Raw genomic sequence first — 20,967 nt, 5'->3', positions numbered from 1 at the left:
TCATAAATTTATCTCGTTTCTTTTCTTTTAGTTCTTTTTGTGTAGACACAAGTTTTTTGTCTAATTTACTCATAAAAGACGCAGCCTGTTCGGGAGGTGTCCTGCTGCGGTACTCATGTTTGGTCCTGCAAAGCTCAGTAGTCACTTGTTCGTACTCCTTGCGGTTTCGTTCTAACAAAAGGGTCATTAGATTAAAAGAGTGTTTCAGATGGGCTTGTTGCCATTGTTGGGCCTAAGACTTTCTAAGGGTGGTATTAGATGGACCAATCAATATAGTAAACAGGTGCCAATCTGCTAGACCTGGGCTCATTTACTGAGCTTATTACATGGATCGATTATCAAGCAGCAAGGGCTGCATGGAGATTGTTAGTGATGTCCGCGCAGCCCTTGCTTTAGAAGTGTAATAAAGTATATACATTACCTCTCCACACGTGTCTTCCCCACACTTCCTGCAGCCTCCAGTGGAACTTCAGAGCTGGACTCTGAAGTGACAGGCCAACCATTGGCTGCGGCAGTCCTGTCCCTGCCAATGATTGGCTGAGCAGCTTGTCACTTCAGAGACCATTCTAAAGTTGCACTGGTGGCTGCAGGAAGCGTGGGGAAGACAGGAAGACATTGAGAGGTAATGCATGATGATCGATGTCACAATGTTGACACAATTATTCCGTGTGAATATACCCTAATAGGGCCCTAAGGTTATGTTCACATACTCGGTGAGTGGGCTGTCACTGAGCGGAGGAGCCAGAGCCCCAATAAGGAGAGCTCCAGGGGAATGCGGACAGGTAGGGACAGGGTCTCTTTATTAATACTTTGGGCTTCTTTCTTGTAGTGGAATGAAAATCTGCTGAGAGAGTGGATTGCCATAGACTTTAATTGTAATCAGAAACACAGCATATTTCCCTGCAAGAAACTCACAGCGTAAAATCTGCTATGATACAATATGTATGAAAGTACCCTAATGCAAAAGAAAAAAATAGGATCCATAATGCCCTCCAAATGTTTTTGAGCTATAATGAAAGAGACCACCAGAACTGATGAAATCTGAGGAAGTTATCGTCTGTGGCTGAGAAGAAGGAGACAGGGCAGACAATACATGCTGTTCTTATGTTGCATCTAGTAAAATGCACTGTTGATGTGAAACACAACAAGAAATTCAAAGGTTATGGTTATGTTTTACAAGTGAGGCAGTTGGCTATTCATGAAAACTAGTTTCTCTTGTTTGTTAAAGGAACTACCTGACAAAAGCATTTATCACCTATCCACAAGGCAGGTGATAGATGTATAATCGCTGGGGGGGGCCCATAGCTGCTTTCTCAAATTTCCCATCATGGAGGATTTTGAAGGGTCATGGACGTACATTTTTGCTCCATTCACCGTCTGGGACAGAGCGCTGTACAATGCTCAATTGTCTGTGATGCTGTTCTGATGGTGTGTTATAGGACTGAACCAAAAACCTACAAGACACTTAGGGATACAGTCTCTTTAGTTCTCTTCGGCACATCTATTACAAGACAGAACTGTTGCTTTTATAAACCGTGCGCTGTATTAAAGACCATGGATTCCTTCTTTGTTCATATAATAAGCGATATTTCACTTTGATATTAAACATTCTACACCAAGCCTGATCTCCTACAGTAGGAGTAATGAAGGTGAATATGGTACATTGATCATTCTCTGTATACTACATTGCTGATGGAGGTTTCTGTTTATAGTGAATTAACCACTCCCAGGGCTGGAGGCCTGCCCCAGTGCCAGTGACTCACATCAGCCAGCTCCTGCTCCTCCACCTACAATCTGCAAGCTTGCTTTCCACCACTTTGTTAGCTCTTTCATATGGCGCGCATGGTTTACAGAATAAGACAGACTTAACTGTTTGCACTCCAACCCAGAAGTGTCTGTAAGTTTCTGATATGAGTGTCTGTTTAATATAATAATGATGCAATGTTATACTTGTTTCTTTAACGTGACCCTTGGTGATGAGTTTGTAAGCTCCTTAATTGTTCACAGCTCAGTATACTGTATATCTATTGGCAGATGTCGTTCTGCATATGGTTAACTGTAATAAACCTTGTTGTATCCGTCAGCAGTGATACGTGTTCTCTCACCTTTAGCACTGCAGCTTATCTGAAGGATGTTTATACCACTGTAAAGAAAAGGACTAGAGCATAAGACTTATTTGCAGCCGGGTACTCTTGCTTAGAGTTGTAGTTCACATCAAGGAGTGGTCAGAGCTGGTTAAAGACATTCCTGGGAAAATTAACCATTAGTTGTTACTTTACTATGTTCACACACAGTGAAGATATCCAACAGTAAAATACTTATAAAACGTGGCTGTGTTCTAATGATGTTCTGGATTAATGCTAAGTTCATAAAGTGTATTTCAGTATTTCCCAGCATGCCCTGACATGTCTTGGTGTCTTAAAAGCCACAGGCTGTTGGGACATGTTGGGTGTTGTAGTTGGAAGGTTGGAGAGCACAGTCTTGATGTTGTTAGGAGCTACTACTACTCACAGTGAAATCCTTCTTTAAGACTTAGGAATTTTGCACTTAATTTGAAAGATTCTTTGTGGACATACCTGGGACACCTATAGGTAGCTCAGCAGCTTCTGACCTGCTCTGACCTGCTTGCTTATTAGTTTGTGTGTACTGCTTTTATTATGCACGCTTATACATTGCTATAGCTGGAGTTACTCAGATTTAGTAAATATCTAGTTAGTGCTCTGCCATGCCACTGCAGGTTTTCTCATAAATGAGCTTGTTTTGTACTGATTTTATACAGTTCCCTGTATACAAACTACACTACTGTATAAGCGACTGCAGGACAAATCTGAGATGTGAAAAATAATCTTTAAGGGGTATTCCCCCCCAAATCTTTTTTTACATTATGTAATAGCCCACACATAGCTTCACATATTGGTAAATGCAAGTTATTATGTGTTCTGCACTATTTCGGTACTTTTTTCCTCTTTTTCTGCCCTCTCTGACACTGCTCCTTCCTCTTGGCCCGCACTGTACATGTTGGGGATCATGTGTCCTCCCTCAGTGTGCCCAGCAATGTGTGATTGTAACATACTCACTGCAGAGATGATTAAGTCCTTGGATCAGTGCTGGATAGAGTTCAGTGTCATGCTGATGGTGGCCACAGTTTGTCAGTCTGCAGGGGGGGGGGGGATTCGGGGACCCTGGGCGAGGGGGAGTTGCTGTCAGTGTTGGGGGGGGAGCTGTCAGTGGCCAGGAACAAGGGATGTGGTGGGGGGTCCAGTTGGTGGTGGCCACAGTCTGTCAGTGTGGGGACACATACATGCAGAGCTGCTAGTGCGGATCATTGCCACAGGCTGTCAGTGTCTCGAAAAGCATGGGGGGTGGGTAGGGGTTCGGTCAGTGTCCAATTAAGGGTAGCTGTTAGTTTCTAGTGAGGGCGGCCATCAGCTGATGGTAGCAGCATTCTGTCAGCATGGGTGGGGGAGTCCTGTCAGTGTCTGTGGCGGGTGGGCGATTGCAGTGGCAGTCTGTCAGTGTCTGTGGCGGGTGGACAAACCTGACTCCTTCTCCTGATAAACTGCTCTTTTCTTTCTATTGTTGACAGCTCATTGATTAGGGTACTGGTCACCTCTCTGCTCTACAAGCAGTGGTCTGGCTGCCCGACCATTCCTTTTGGAGCAGAGCAGTGATCGATAACTTAAAGGGAACCAATCAGTCCGTTTGAGTTGATATAATTCCCTTGAGCATTGTATAAAGCACCTGGAGCGGCCCCGGCACGTACCGGCCGCGGCCGCAGCAGGTGCTTTATAACGGAGCAAATGACTTTTATTCCCCGGCTCGTGACTAGATACGAGCGGGGAAGTAGTCATGGTGGGCGGCTCCCCGCTCGTATCTAGTCACTGCGCTCTGCCTGTCAGCGCGCTCAGAGGGGATGATTGACAGGCAAAAAGGTCCGTTACTGGCCTCTCTGCCTGTCAATCATCCCGCCGATGGCAATTTTGCACAAATCAGGACATCATGACATTATCTATCCTGTACTATGAACGCCAGGCTAGTGCTTCCATAGTTACAGTGGGGTGGGGGGGCCCAGGCTTGGTGAACAGCCCGGGGCCTATGGTAAAGTTAATCCGCCCCTGCTCATGCCAAACGGGAGTATCTGTGCCCTAACTATGCACCACCCCTCTGCCCCTCCTCCCCACCCTCTTCATCATTAGGAATGCCACTGGAACATTCTCTCCATGTTGAACATGGGCAGGTCCTTAATAATCCAGCCCATGTGCCGGGCTAAACAGGTGGCGAATAGGAGGAAATCTGCCTGGAGCATTCCTAATGATGAGGAGGGCGGGGAGGAGGGACAGAGAGGTTGTGCAAAGTTAAGGGGTTATCCAGCGCTACAAAAACATGGCCACTTTCCCCCTACTGTTGTCTCCAGTTTGGGTGGGGTTTTGAAACTCAGTTCCATTGAAGTAAATGGAGCTTAATTGCAAACTGCACCTGAACTGGAGACAACAGTAGGGGGAAAAGTGGCCATGTTTTTGTAGCGCTTGATAACCCCTTTCGGGCACAGATACTCCCATTTGGCACGGGGCTTCAAGTTTAAAAGTATTTTTTCGGACAATAACTGCATCATCTGCCAAATGGACCACAGGACAGATCTTAGATTAAAAGCAGCTATCCGAAGGTACAAGTGGTTTGGGGGGGGGGGGGCAGATTGTGGGTACAGAGTCACTTTAAGTTGACTTTTAAAAAAATAAATTTTAAAAGAGCATTATGGAGGGAAAATTATCTGATAACCCTTGTGGGGTCAGGATCAAATGTACAGATTTAGCCACCACCAAGATAATTGTCATAACATTACAATACTTTGTTCCTTGGTGCTTTTTGATAATGGCATAGGGCAGCATGGTGCAGAAGTTGGTATAGAAGCAGGCACTCCTGCTCAAAGTCTCTCTGCTTCTGTACGCTGAGCAGCAATGAGCAGAGCATTGCCACATACCTCATTCATGCCATTAACTTTCGCTAAGTGAGTTGCAAAAACACCTGGCCCTGCAAATATAATCAGCATATGCACAGAGTACAATATATGCATTACTGTCCATATACACTTGCCTAGATTTAGCCATGGGCTTATTTACACTTCTGTTTTCCCACTGACAGGTCTACTTTAACCAGAGATGAGCTTGCGTCTCTGCAGTATGTATATTATTGTCATCAGACTGGTTAGTCTGTTATAAGAAAGGAACGGGGTGTGTGTTAGCTTTGTAGTCTTGTATAGTTTAGGTTTACAATTTTTATAATGTTTATTCATGTTTTGTGTCTGGCTACATAATAAATATATTTTTGTAATTTTTCCCATTAGAGAGACAAGATGAAACATGCATACTTATTCCCTGTGTATGTGGTATGCACTATGTGTATCATAATCCTGATACCTATTAAGGCTGAACATCACTGTAAGGTCACAGCAGAGAAAGCTGATTGCAGTCACTTGGAATTATCTACTATACCTTCTGACCTTCCATCAACCATTACAATTTTAGACCTTTCCCACAATCGACTGAAGACATTGCCTGTAGCCAATCTCTCCAGATACGACAAACTTCAGCATTTGGATGTTGGTTATAATACTCTCCATGACTTGGAAACAACCTTATGTCAACAATTGTCATTGCTTAAAATACTAAACTTACAGCACAATGAATTTACCAAGATCCCACAAAAAGCCTTGCATTCCTGCACTGGTCTTGATGAGCTGAGACTTAATTCTAATGGAATAAAAGAAATTACTGGAAACCCATTTCAGAACCTCCAGGTATTATTCATTCTGACATTCAGGATGTTAGTTGCAGTTCCATGTACATTCCCATTTGCAAAACATTGGGACCTTGTGTGACATGTAAATAAAACAATGCTATTATTTGCAAATCTCATAGACTCATATTTTATTCACTAGAATATAGAATTTATATCAGATGTTGTAGGTGAGACATGTTACCATGCCATGGAAAAAATTAACCTGGTCAAACAATGGCTGATGTCTGAGATTTTCACCCGGCCCAAACTGTATTTGAATTGAAATGTGGGCACATTTGGGTGTACCCACACTCCAATTTGCCATAGCCCACAATATAAAGTATGTCCGAGAGCCGTACTTTACACTGTGAGTACAGGCTATCTTGTATGGCCACTGTTCACTGAATAGCGGCTACACAACATGTCAGTTATTTTGTACAGCCGCAGAAAACCACGGCCGTAGTATATACAGTGTATATACAGTAGTTCCAACGGACACAACAATTAACACTGGTCTCTGCTTTGCAGAGTTAATTTACCATAATGTAACCGGTCCAATTAAAGTAATTAATTAGCTTTTTAAAAGATAACAATTACACCACAACAAAGCTAAAGTTTTAAATATAACAATTTTTATTGATATGATTAAAAATCACATAAAAAATCTTTTTAGTGCAAAAGGAATCCAGTAGTAAATGACAGCCAAGACACCTTGGTCTTACAAAATGTTGGAATATACCACTATATTATGTAAACATCAAAGAAAGTCAATGTATGTAACCATGCGGTGTATCCACACAGCCTCGCAGGATTACTAAATACACTATCCGCCTAATCCCACAAATATCTAAAGTGATCATACAAGATGCTTACCCATCGTATGTCTGGCGCCCTACAGCCACGTTTTCATACACTCTAATATAATAAATCAATGTTGTTAAACAATGGCTATTGTTTAATTTCAAAATACAGTGTGTGAACATGGCCTAAAATGGCACAGAGCCATTTCTTTCTTTTTTTTCCCAAAATTTTTTTTGAGAAAGTTGCCAAATAGACCAATTGCTGGAGTTTTAGGAAAGGAACATTGCCCCATTCTTGTCTGTCTTCTATTTGCTGATACGTTTAGACTGTATGCAGACCTGTTCAGCATCGGGACTCTTCTATTATGTAGCCATGTTGTGGTGCAGAATGCAGTATGTGTTTCGACATGGTCTTACCTAAAAGAGACTTTGTCTGGATGTGGGCATATGTTGTTCCTCTCCTCTTGAGTCTACAGGATACGATGACAGCGATTTTCAAAAAGAATTTCAAATTTTATATTAGCTGACCATGAGCTTTGGCCCAGAGAAGATGACGGTGAAGAAGGTGGACTTTGCTACAAATTGCACCTACAGTTGTTTTTATATTAGTACCATTTACTTTTTAAGCCTTTTCTTGCCCTGTTCCAACATTATTGAGGTGAATTGCTGCCATTTCTAGATGCATTGCTGCAAGTTCTAATTATAGTAAAAAATTTTCATGACATGGCAACATTCTCAATTTCAACATCTGATGTCTTCTATGTTTTACACATTACACATGTTTGTACATAGTTTTTTTTTAGAATTGGGGTTGTAGATGTTGTTATCAATGTAATTAAAGTCATGATTTTATTCTTGACAGATCTTGCGCATTCTTGATATGTCTCACAACAAAATGACATCTACAGCTTTAGGAGACAAACCACAACTATCAAACCTCACTGAGCTTTCGTATTCTCATAATATGATTAAAGAACTGAAAAAAGAGGATTTTATATTTCTTGGGAACATGTCTTTGCAGAAGCTTGATCTCTCAACCAATCCTGTGAAAGAGGTAAGGTGTTACATATACAGGTGGTCAGGGGAACCCTCCTGCTGCTGGTTAAAGAAGAACTATCAGTAAGTTAGATGAACCTAACCTGCTGATATCTCCCTAGTGCGCACAGGACACTGAGGTACAAGTTATGTCTCTCATCTTCATCCTCTGTGCCATTTCTGTGCAGTTTTAAATCTAGCCTTGTGTCCGTGTGTGTACTGCCATTCTGGTCTATCCCTGGCCGGCCCACTCAACTGATAATCATCAGAAGCGTCAGGATGGCTGGGTATGGATCCGTATTATGGGGACGGGCAGTGCATCAATAGTTATTTATCTAGCTATAGTATGCAGATTATAAAGGTACAGTCAGTTTTTATAAGCACTTTTTTGTTTACTCAGCCTTCACTTTGCCATAATTTCTGATCTGACAGCTAAGTATGCATATGAGCAAGATTTTGGCGAGTAAATTAAGACCATTGCCCTTTAGAGCTTCTAACCCTGAATCTGTGCATACCTTTGTTTTGATATTTTATCTCTCCATTGTGGAGATATCATGTTTTTAATTGGTCTGCAAAGTAGCAATAAAAGCCCAAGGGGGTATTCCCCAGGATTTCAAAAATCCAGCAAAATGCATCCCATTCACTTGTTAGCAATGCTTGTCAGGCTGCTTGTAGCCTTTTTTTAAGAAATGTTGCTAACAGGTTGATGGGCTGTATTTTGTTGGGCTTTTACAGCCCAGGGGAAAACCTGGTGGGCCTTTAGGGCTAATTTGCTTATCAATTAAGGCTGGGTTCACACTACGTATATTTGAGGCTGTATTTTTGAGGCTGTATAGCAACCAAAACAAGGAGTGGATTGAAAACACAGAAAGGCTATGTTCACATAATGTTGTAATTGGATGGCCGTCATTTAATGGCAAATATTTGCTGTTATTTTAAAACAACGGCTGTTGTATTGAAATAATGGAAGTTATTTACCGTTATATGGCTGCCATCTACTCAATTTCAACATTGTGTGGACAGAGCCTTTCTGTGTTTTCAATCCACTCCTGGTTTTGGTTGCTATGAGGACCTGACATGAGGACCAAATACAGCCTCAAATATAAATAGTGTGAACCCAGCCTAAAAGTGTGACATTTCCACGCTGGAGGGTTCAATTATTGAAATAAAGGTATGCACATATTTTCAACAGCAGTTGTTGCAGGTTTGCAGGTCTGCTGGGGCTAATTGGAGCGCGGGCACACCCTAAAGTACCCGCATTCCAATTAAAAAGAAGTGATGTTAACCCAGCTGGTATTGCAGTGCGGGCCAGGTTGAACATTTCAAACAGTGGCCGTTTTTTGACATGGCCGTATCACAGAAGGGCCTCTATCTCTCAATGTGGGAACTTGGCCTAAATCTGTATATTTGAGGGTTATGACTACCGCTACTGCTCTGAAGACACACTTTTAAAAGGGGAACTCCGGCGGGGGGCATTTTTTCCCTGGGACCGGGGGGGGAGGTGGCTGAGGGAAACGACGTCCACTCACCGCGAGGCGATGCGGGACCCGCCGCTGGAACCAGGGAGGTGAGTGGACATTGTTTCCCTCAGCCACCTCCTCCCTGGTGTCAGGAAAAAAATGCCCCCCTGCCGGACTACCCCTTTAATTTGTGCATTTCTGCATGGCAAAATTGACTTGATTTTTCAGATTTTTAATGAAGGTTTACTCCATTCATATATTCATTCACATCTAATCTAATCTACAAGGTTTTCTCTTTCACAGATTCAAGCGCACTGTTTTCAACAACTGACCTATCTTCATACACTGACAATGGCTAACATGACCCTTGGGCCCAAGTTAACAGAGGATCTTTGCTCACAGTTGGCAGACACACAAATTAAGGTTCTTGTTCTGGTTAATTCCCAGATTAGTAAAATACACAATGCAACCTTTAAAGGCTTGAATTCTACAAATTTAATAAGTCTGGATATTTCTAAAAACAGTTTGTCACAGATTGATGACAATTCGTTTATTTATTTGGATCATTTGAGAAGTCTAAACTTGGAAGAAAACCAAGTCAACCATCTGACCTCTGGAGCGTTTAATGGTTTATCAAATGTGACATACCTGAATTTGAAAAGGTTTTTTAGCAGTTCAAAGGACCCCAGAATTGAGGACTTTTCATTCAAATGGCTTCAAAACCTGCAATACCTCTACATGGAACAAAGTAAAAACGTTAACTTTTCCGAACATACTTTCACCGGTCTGAGAAGCCTAACGCATTTAAGCCTCAGCGATTGCACATTTCAAAGTTTTACCAACAAAACCTTTTCATCTCTTTCAAAGTCACCCATAATATTACTGAATCTGACACATACTGGTTTAACTAAAATAGAATCTGGAGCTTTTTATGGTCTGGAACACCTAGAGGTGCTTGATTTAGGGATTAACCATATCAACCAGTACCTTACTGGTCGGGAATTTGAAGGTCTTCATAGTATTAAACAGATTTATCTTTCATATAACACAAATTTGACCCTAACAACCAGTACATTTTGTAATATTCCTTCCCTTGAAAAGCTGTATCTTAGGAAGACTGCATTAACATTTAAAAGCCTAAGCGATTCCCCTTTTAACTGTCTACGCAACCTAACCCATCTGGATCTTGGTAACAACAATATCGCCAACATAGAAGAAGATTTATTTAGTGAGCTTCATAATCTAAGAATTCTGAGTTTACAGCACAACAACCTCGCTCAATTGTGGAAAAAGGCTAACCCTGGTGGTCCTGTATTTTTTCTAAAAGGGCTTCATAAACTTGAAATTCTTGACTTGCTTTCAAATGGCTTTAGTGAGATACCTGCTGAAGTTTTTAGGGGCCTCTCAAATTTAAGTATCTTGAACTTGGGGGAAAATAATGTTAACATACTGCCGCCATCCCTGTTTGCAGATCAGAGATCACTAACTATTCTTGATCTACATAAAAATCGAATAACGTCCGTTGAAGAAAACATTTTCAAAAATGTTTTTAATAACCTCAAGACTTTAAATATGTTCAATAACCCATTTGATTGCACATGTGAAAGCATAGCTTGGTTTGCAAACTGGCTTAATACCACAAATACAAGTGTCCCAAATCGAGACACACAGTATATCTGTAATACACCTAACGGATACCATGGGGTTATGGTCGAAAAATTTGATAATTCACCCTGTAAAGATAATGCACCTTTTCAGCTATTATTTATGGTTAGCTTTACTGTTGTGAGCTGGCTGCTGGTTTTATCTTTGCTGCTACACCTTGAAGGCTGGAGAATAACATTTTACTGGAATGTTTTAGAGAGCAAAATACTTGGGTTTAAAGAAATTGACCCAGGTAACCAAAGGTTTGAATATGATGCTTATATCATTCATGCCCAGAAAGACATGCAATGGGTCGATCAATATCTGCTTCCTCTTGAAGAAGATAAGAACTGCAGATTTAAATTCTGTTTTGAGGAAAGAGATTTTGAAGCTGGATTACCACGTCTAGACCTGATTGTCAACAGCATTAAAAAAAGCAGAAAGCTCATTTGTGTTATAACACGTTATTTCCTGGATGACCAGTGGTGCAGTAGGTAGGTACTCCATTATTAAAAAAAATTCAAAGAACTATGTAAAAAATCTCTCTCTCTCTCTCTCTCTCTCTCTCTCTCTCTCTCTCTCTCAAAGTGTGTTGGGTATATATATTTAGTGGGTGAAATAGGTATTGAACACATCACCATTTTTTAAAGCGACTCTGTACCCACAATCTGACCCCCCCCCCCCAAACCACCTGTACATTCAGATAGCTGTTTTTAATCCAAGATCTCTCCTGGGGTCCGTTCGGCAGGTGATGCAGTTATTGTCCTAAAAAAACAACTTTTAAACTTGCAGCCCCGTGCCCAACAGGAGTATCTGTGCCCTAACTTTGCACCACCCCTCCGTCCCTCCTCCCCACCCTCTTCATCATTAGGAATGCCACTGGAACATTTTCTCCTGTCTGAACATTGCACAGGTGCCTTAACGATCCAGCCCATGTTCAGTATTCACAAAGCTGAGGAATAGGAGACAATCTGCCTGGGCCATTCCTAGTGATTAGGAAGGTGGGGAGGAGGGAAATAGAGGTTGGGCACGGGGCTGCCAGTTTAAAAGTTGTCTTTTAGGACAATAACTGCATCACCTGCCGAACGGACCCAAGGACAGATCTTGGATTAAAAGCAGCTATCTGACGGTACAAGCGGTTTGGGGGGGGGACAGATTGTGGGTACAGAGTCACTTTAAGTAACTATATTTAGTGTTTGCTATTCACATGGAATTCACACCAGATGTTAGTAACAACCCATCCAATCCACATAGTCAAAAAAGAAAAAAAAAGGAATCAAACCATAGAAGTCTATAAATGTATGATAAATACAAAGTTATGTTTATTAATGAGAAATGACACAGGGAAAAAGTATTGAACACGCTGACTGAACTAATACTTCATACAAAAGCCTTTGCTGGTGATGACAGCTTCAAGACACTCAGGTGGGATTTTGGCCCATTCTTTCACACAAACATTCTTCAAATCCTGAAGGTTCATTAGGATCCTTGTATGAACTCTGAGCTTTAGTATCTTCCATAGATTTTCTATTGGATTCAGGTCAGGTGATTGGCTGGACCGTTCTAGCAGCATTGTTTTTGTCTCTGAAACCAGTTGAGAGTTTCCTTAGCTGTGTGTTTGGGATCATTATTTTGCTGAAATGTCCACCCTAGTTTCATTTTCATCATCCTAGTAATGAGATACCTTTTTATAGGTTATCAGGTGACGCAGCTGAGGGTTGTTTTTTTTTTAATATCACTAAGTGGCCTATTTATAATGTGTGTGTGTTATGTTACTGATTCAGACCTTTTGTATATATGTTTTTGAAATTCAGTTTTGTTACACCTATGAAATATGTTCTTTTCATGCACTGACATCTATTAACCAGAATAGCTTTAGGGGACATTCAGGTGTCTCCAGAAACCAGTCTGGAAACTGATGGTGTCCTGCAGAGTGGACCTCAGAGACTTTGTCAGTAGGTTTAGACTGTCCTATCTAAGGGTAGCATATACTAGTGACAGAGAAGCTGAATAGAAAGATGTATCACTTACATTGTTCTGTACAGCTGATCCAGAGATATCCTCCTGAATTACCTGGACAATAAGTAGTCCTCTCCATTATGTGCATGAGCTCAGTAGTCCTCAGTATTCATGAGAAGCAGAAAACTCTGCCCACCAGCTGCTGATTGGCAGTTATCCACCCATGCTGTGTATAGGCAGTCAACTGTCAATCAATCAGCGGTTGGAGGGCAGGGGGGGGGGGGGCTGTTGCAAGTTTCCTATTCTCCTGCATATTAGGAGAACAGCTGAGCAAAATGATGTAAGTAATACACTGATCTGTTCAGTAGTTCTGTCACTAGTTCATGCTGCCCTCATTTAAACCTAGTTATTCTCAGCACACTAGCACAAACTTAAAAAGAGTTACGGAGCTCCCCAAATCATAATTAATGATCATGATGCTGTGAGCTCCGAGGTCCACTCTGCAGGATACCGTCCATTCACAGACTGGTTTCTGCGGACGTGTGAATGCCCCCTTACTGCATACTGGTATCTTGTTTAACAGGCTTCTATAAAATGCTATAACATAAAAAGTGGTTCTTTCAACACTCCAAAACATACTCATAGATTAATCTAGAATTGTGAGTCTCAGTGGTGACAGGGATCAGTGGGAGTGATGACAATTTCTGTACAGCACTGCAGAATATTGGTGCTATATAAAAAAAATAAGTAAATAGGGGCAGTATAGGTGGTACTGAAAAGAGGAAACAATACTCACCTGTAGGTTTATACCCACCCACTACTCTTGAGTAGCTGCATGGGGGCTCCAAAGTTTCACCTATATTCATTTTTCGAACTAGAAGGTTGAGAAACCTAAAAGAACAACTCAGGCAGGGACAAAAGTAAACACTTTTTAGTAAAGACCTAAAGTGAAAATATATTTTGCACCATAATAAGTACAACTTAAGAATGAATAAAATGTCTTTCAAATGTGTCTATAGCCTTTTAAGTTTTAGTGATAGCACTAATTTATGGAGATGGTTTAGCATTGTATATTTATTTTTAAATACATCTTTTTTTTTTTTTTTTTTTTTTTAATAAGGTTTATGATTCATCAGGCCATCAACCAAGCTATTGAGAAGAGCCAGGACTCCATTGTACTCCTATTTCTAGAGGACATTCCAGATTATAAACTAAACAGCATACACCTGAGAAGAGGAATGGTCAAATCCAGATGCATTTTAGAGTGGCCTGTTCAGAAGGAGAGGTTAAATGCTTTCCAGCAAAAACTAAAAATTGCTCTAGGGTCATCTAATATAGTAAAATAAATATGGACCATATGTACTGAGGGATATGTTTGTCCAGCAAACTGGTGAGAAGAATGAAGAAGATGTCATAGCCTGCATAAACAAGGATAGGGGTTCCAATACATTCTAGAGTTTCCTGTTCAAAAGAAATAGGGAATGCTATTCTGAGAAATCCAAAAGAATGTGTTGGACGACTCCCAATGATCCGGAGTAGAGATGAGCGAAGCAGGCGGAAATTAGTGTAGCAAATTTTTTGCTCAAATACGTGAAGATTCGCAAATCGTATCTTAAGAATTTTTATTAAAACAGCCAAAACTATAGTAGCTACAATACTGGGACTATTACAGAAGGGCAAATTTGTTAAAGCATGTTGTAAAAGTGGAAATAAAATCGGAAAATCACAATTAAAAAAAAAAAGTCAGCCAGTCAATCGTCCAATTTCCGCCATCCCTCTCCTCTCTGTCCCTATATCACTCTGTTAGTCTCTCCCTGCTCTGCTGTAACTGCCTGCTGCCATCCTGCTCTCCTCCACACACAGCCGACTGGTCAACTCCTTAATGAACCTTTTTATATATAGAGGGGGAGAGGGAGGTGCTGACATTACCCACAATCAGCCCTCCTATTCTCTCCTCTCTGTCACTTTATGACTCTGTTAGAGCCCTATTACACAAACAGATTTTTGACCAATTTATCTGACATATTTTTGAAGCCAAAGCAAGAAATGTATTGGAAAAGAGTAGAAATTTCAGTCTTTCCTTTATCACCTGTTTGGCTTTGGCTTTAAAAATCTGTCAGATACATTTGTCAGAAATGTGTTGGTGTAATAGGGTCCTTAGTCTTTCCCTGGTAACTGCCTGCTGCCATCCAGCTCTCTCCTCCACACAAAGCCAACTGGCCACCTCCATTAATGAACCATCTTATATAGAGGGTAAAGGGGAGGTGCTGACATCACCAACAATCAGCCCTCCTATCCTCTCCTCTCTGTCCCTCTATCACTCTGTTAGTCTCTCCCTGCTCTGCTTTAACTGCCTGCTGCGATCCTGCTCTACCCTCCCCACACAGTCGACTGGCCACCTTCTTAACAAACCACCTTATATAGAGGGAGAAGTGGTGACATCACCCAAAATCAGCCTTCCTTTCCTCTCCTCTGTCCCTGTATCGCTCTGTTAGTCTCTGCTCTAGCTACCTGCTGCGATCCTGCTCTCTCCTCCACACACAGCCGACTGGCCACCTCCTTAATGAACTTACTTAATGATCTGCCTTATATAGAAGGTGAGGGGGAGGTGCTGACATCACAGAGGGACCTGCAGCTGATTGGACAGGCACTAGGGGTTATGGTTAATCTCTCCTGCCCTGTGACACTCCAGACAGCCAATTTTTTTGCAGATTTGCAGGGCGATTTTCAGCGCATCTTAATTCACCAGATTTGCTTCGCTCATCTCTAATCCTAAGAATAGGGATGCAATCACTATGTAATAAAGAATGTGCTCAACATGCCTGTACATCCATCTAATAGATAGGGTATGACAAGCCCAGATGAGAATACCCCTTTAACACACATGGATCATATGGACATACATTTTAGTTGATTATTACTTTTACATCAAAAACAACATAAAATGCTTATTTTGTATTTACTTATGGTTTATTTTTGGAGGGTCTTTTTAATAAATAAAAAATGTCTATAAACATTTTCCAGCCAACATTTAAAGGGGTCTCTGGTATTATCTTATTTTTGCCCTTTTGGTCATTAATGCCACAATGTCCTCACCTCTGACATCATTGGCATCAGTTTCATCACTTACTACTGGATTTTTAAAGGGGAAACATCAGGCGGGGTCACTGAAATTACTCATCATAATGCTTCTACATTTGTGACATCATCTGATATCCTTACTAGTACACTTAAGAGCATCTGCTATCTTATATCTCTAACATGAAAATAATGTTAAAGTCTGCAAATCGTCACCTCCTATGGGTGTATAGTAAGGAATATGTTGTATAGTCTTTAGATCCTTTCCTGGGGTTGTTTTTAATTACAGTACTTTGTGTCCTGTGAAGTAGCAGAGGTTTTTATCTTTGAGGGTATGTTCCCACACAGTGGATTGAAAACACAGAAAGGCTATGTTCCCACACTGTTGTAATTGAGTGGATGGCCGTCATATAATGGCAAATAATTACTGTTATTTTGAAACACCGGCCATTGCCTTGAAATAGTGGTTGTTATTTGCCATTATATGACGGCCATCCACTTAATTTCAATAGTGTGTTAACATAGCCTTTCTGTGTTTTCAATCCACTCCTGGTTTTGGTTTAAAAATACTGACCAAAAATATTGTGGAAACATAGCCTTATATGGTAATAAGTTTCTAGGGGAACATTAATGATATTATGAATTACAGAGGTTGGATGTAAGAGCATTGCTGTATGCTTACAAGCCAGGCTTAAAGAGTTATTTTCATCTCAATTAACATAGCTAAACTTGTAGGGTTCAGCAAGTTAAATATTTTTGAAAATACAATAATTATTATACTTGCCCCCTTCTCCTGATATGCTGCTCTTTCCCTCTCATTATTGACAGCTCATTATCTAGGTTACCGACCACCACGCTGCTCTAAAAAGCTGTGGTCTGGCTGTGGTACATATGTATAAATGTAGATTTATAAAGATACAGTGTAAATATATATATATATATATATATATATATATATATATATTATAATGTGTTTATCTATCTATCTATCTATCTATCTATCTATCTATCTATCTATCTATCTATCTATTTCAAACAGACAACAAGCTGCCTTCAATGGGAGGGTAAGGGCAGCATATCAGTAGAAGAAGGCAAGTTTGCAAAAATATTTAAGTATAACTAGTTGAGATTGGATTAACCCTTTAAATTTAATACTTGTATGTTTTACTTGTTTTTTTGGCAATGTTACAAGAATGTTACTGTTACTTCAGATGTGTTTAAAATACACCCTTATTGTTCAGTTCCCATGTAACAGTTGAGGTTTTTGCAGGTGTGGGACAGCATCAAAATACAAGAGTTTCATTTTCTCTTCTCCAAACCATAGCTCATTTAAAAAAATGGAATCTCCAATCTGCACACTTAGAGGATGTTCACACAGTTTTTTTTTTATTTTGGAGCAAATTGGAGAACACAATTCACAGATGCAACCCAAGGCCACGGACAACATGTCTTTTTCTGCCTGTTTGACAGCAGTTTGGATGGCCATCATATCGTGCCCAAATAACGTCTGTTATTCAACAAAAAACAGCCATTATTTAAATGTCCTGAATTTTTTGGAGCATGGCCTTCAGTACAAGTAAGCATAATGCCTTTTTTTTTATTTGTATAACATCCGGAACAACCCTTAAGACTTTTTGAAGATCATCCTTAGAAATTACTTAGTCATGAACTAATATTATTAATAATGTTATCATCATCATCATCATCCTTATAATCTATACCTGATACCATGAATGTTAAGGTCATGATTGCTGTCTTCCCAGGTCCTTTACCTAATATGTAACCCCATATCATAAATGGGTGGAGATATGGGAACGTCTTTCTGTTCAGGAAAGTTCCAGCATCATCATCTTGACGGCTCTTCCCCCTAATGATTATCAATGCTGGGGGCTGGCTTAGCGACTAGCTGAAATGGTGCTCAAGGGGCGGTATCCATGTTCCGAGTGCTCCTAATGGTTTTCCGGGCAGGAGATTTCAAGGCTAACAGCATGGGAATGGCGCAGAGGATGAAGGTAACAGACATACCTTCATCCTTAGCACCCCATGCGCATTAGGGAGCTTTTAGCAGGTTCGTTTTGTTTAACCTGCTGATAGTTCTTATCTAATAATTCAAACCTCCATGCTTTGTGAACTCTTTAACCTCTTTGTTTTCTTCTTTTTAGGTATTGCTGGTGGAATTTAATGAAATTTCTAAATGTGCATCCCATTTCATTCCACTGATTTCTTAACGTTCTTTCACAAGAAATAACCCCAAAACCCCACAAGACACAACACATAATAAGGTTTGTGTTGAAACTACTGTATATATATATATACAGTTTGTTTCTCATAAGCTGTTATAGGTGAAGTAACCCATAGCAGCAAAACTTGTTGAAGCCCTCTATAGAGTGTGACGCTGAGTCAGCGCCCCACAAAACCTTTCCGTTTCTGCTTTGCTGGGTGCTGTCAACCCCGTTTAGCCGCAACCAAAAAAGTTTGATTCTCATAAGCTGCTTCCTCCTCCTCCTGCTGCTCAACTTGTCTCTTCTCAATAATACTGGCCTGGGTGCAATCAAGTGCTGCCTCATCCTCCTCCTCTTCAACTTGTCTGTTCTCAACAATACTGGCCTGGGGGCAATCAAGTGCTGCCTCCTCAACGTGTCTGTTATCAACAATACTGGCCTGGGAGCAATCACGTGCTGCCTCATCCTCCTCAACTTGTCTGTTCTCAACAATACTGGCCTGGGAGCAATCAATTGCTGCCTCCTCCTCCTCCTCAACTTGTCTCTTCTCAACAATACTGGCCTGGGTGCAATCAAGTGCTGCCTCCTCCTGCTCCACAACTTGTCTCTTCTCAACAATACTGGCCTGAGTGCAATCAAGTGCTTCTGCCTCCTCCTCCTCAACTTTTTTTTCTCACTATTTTTGCACTTTGATTTTTTCCACTTTTTCATTGTAATAGCAACTCCAACTAGACAAAATTATACCCTATCAGACTCCCACTATTGTAGCTGCAATTATTCAGCCGTTATAGCAAGGTTTGTTTTAGGTTCGGTTCGTACAAATCCGAACTTCACAAAAGTTCGCCGGATCGAACCGAACCAAACTTTTTAAAAGCTCGCTCATTCCTAATATATATATATATATATATATATATATATATATATATATATAATTTTTTTTTTTATTGGAAATTATATAGGTGATTCCATATTTTTTTTCCTTGTGATTAAGTAATTCCATCCAAGAGTTTTATTGCTAGAAATGTAACCCGAATTCAAGATTACAACATCTATGAACAGGAGAGACAAATGAGGTGGTAACCTAACAGTACTTAGGCAAACTGTTCTTTTAAAACATGCATTACAGAAAGCAGAAAACAACACTTTTCTCCCAGTGTGAACCAATAAAAAATAAAATCCATTGTTTGCAAAAGACGTCTGAAAATGATTGTCATGATCATTATTTTGACATGCGAACAAACAATGTTCGTCATTTAAAGGGGTATTCCCCCAAAAATTATTTTTGCATTAATACGCTGCCCACCCGTAGCTTTCCATCTTTCCCATATAAAGTTATTATGGATTTTGCACAGTTTTGCTGTTATCCAGCTGCATTCACCCCCAGGGATTGCATAGAATCATCAGGCCTCAGTCCACTCCGACACACTCCCTGCTCCTGGCCCCCACCCTCCGTGTCGGCATCACGTGTCCTCAGTCCCAGCACAGTGAAGTGACTGAGAACACTGATGGGGTGGCTGCTGTTACAGAGGGAGACAGTGATCAGCGCAGCTGTGACTGTCTCCCTCTCTAACAGCAGCCACGGGGTCACCCCCAGCCCAGAGCTCACCCCCTGTTTCCAGAGCCTCCCCACCGTCCAGCACTCACCCGCAGCACACAGCCCCCCCCCCCCTCATCACCCGTGGCATCCCTCACTGACCCGCAGCATAGCCTCCGCACTCACCCGCAGCACCCCCCCGCTGCAAGCTCCACCCCTCGCAGTCGCCCGAGACTAGCTCCGCTCCCGCGGCAAGCTCCGCCCCCGCAATCGCCCGCGGCAAGCTCCGCTTCTCGCAATCGCCGCGTCACCGCCAACTCAGCTCTGCTACACCGTCACCGCCAACTCAGCTCTGCTACGCCATCACCGCCAACTTAGCTCTGCTACGCCGTCACCGCCAACTCAGCTCTGCTACGCCGTCACCGCCAACTCAACTTTGCTACGCCGTCACCGCCAACTCAGCTCTGCTGCACCTTCCTCCCAACTCAGCTCTGCTACACCGTCACCGCCAACTCAGCTCTGCTACGCCGTTCCTCCAACTCAGCTCTGCTACACTGTCACCCCAACTCAGCTCTGCTACGCCGTTCCCCCAACTCAGCTCTGCTACGCCGTCACCGCCAACTCAGCTCTGCTATGCCGTTCCCCCAACTCAGCTCTGCTACGCCTTCCCCCCAACTCAGCTTTGCTACGCCGTCACCGCCAACGCAGCTCTGCTATGCCGTCACCGCCAACTCAGCTCTGCTACGCCGTCACCGCCAACGCAGCTCTGCTACGCCGTCACCGCCAACTCAGCTCTGCTACGCTGACACCGCCAACTCAGCTCTGCTACGCTGACACCGCCATCTCAGCTCTGCTACACTGTCATCATCTCCTTCATTGTCTCAGCTCTGCTACATCGCCATCATCATGCAAAACAAGAGTCCGTGGAGCCTCAGTTACGAGTCTCAAAACACGGGATAGCCAGATATCTCTAGCCTGTTGCCAACGGGGTGCCTCCATGATGGGGAGAGCACCACACCACCCTGATAAATAACCCCTTAAGTCCCACTCGGTTGCGAGTATTGGAACATAGACAGGGAAACAACAGGGTGGCCCCTTTTGTTTTGTCAGTGTCTAACTCAAGGTGCGAGTATTGCGATCATGACAAGGGCTTGCAAAGGCAGGCTTCCACCCACAGACAGCCGTTTCGGGGTTTTTGCCCCTCGTCAGTGTGGGGTAGGATTCTGGCTAGTTGGGGCAATGAAAAATCAACCAACAAACACAGTAATCACTGAACTCAAGGAGAACAGCGAAAAAAATTCCAATGGAGTACTCAATCAAGAGTCTCCACTGATGCCCCCAAAAATTTAAATATGCAAAACAAGAGTCCGTGGAGCCTCAGTTACGAGTCTCAAAACACGGGATAGCCAGATATCTCTAGCCTGTTGCCAACGGGGTGCCTCCATGATGGGGAGAGCACC

General features: G+C 41.9%; 1 protein-coding gene across 1 annotated transcript; it reads left to right on the top strand.

Moving 5' to 3' along the window:
• Positions 1-1,806: 1,806 nt before the first annotated feature.
• Positions 1,807-15,818, top strand: TLR3 (toll like receptor 3). The gene is made up of 5 exons (XM_069977710.1): positions 1,807-1,897; positions 5,342-5,794; positions 7,438-7,629; positions 9,374-11,208; positions 13,794-15,818. Exons 2-5 carry the CDS (start codon positions 5,351-5,353, stop codon positions 14,017-14,019), a joined length of 2,697 nt encoding a protein of 898 aa, XP_069833811.1. The 5' UTR covers positions 1,807-1,897; positions 5,342-5,350; the 3' UTR covers positions 14,020-15,818.
• The last annotated feature ends 5,149 nt before the right edge of the window (positions 15,819-20,967 follow it).

This window comes from Dendropsophus ebraccatus, chromosome 7 (assembly GCF_027789765.1).
Source record: "Dendropsophus ebraccatus isolate aDenEbr1 chromosome 7, aDenEbr1.pat, whole genome shotgun sequence".
NCBI classification, from domain to species: Eukaryota; Metazoa; Chordata; class Amphibia; order Anura; family Hylidae; genus Dendropsophus; species Dendropsophus ebraccatus.
Note: the sequence above shows the minus strand (reverse complement) of the source record. Positions and strands in the feature narration are given on the sequence as shown.

What these genes read in the sequence shown, in the direction of transcription:
- TLR3 (XM_069977710.1), top strand. Translation starts at nt 5,351, where the DNA reads ATGAAACATGCATACTTATTCCCTGTGTATGTGGTATGCACTATGTGT. An exon ending in CAACCAATCCTGTGAAAGAG is followed by an intron (nt 7,630 to 9,373) that starts GTAAGGTGTTAC and finishes TCTCTTTCACAG; the next exon opens with ATTCAAGCGCACTGTTTTCA. An exon ending in GATGACCAGTGGTGCAGTAG is followed by an intron (nt 11,209 to 13,793) that starts GTAGGTACTCCA and finishes TTTTTTAATAAG; the next exon opens with GTTTATGATTCATCAGGCCA.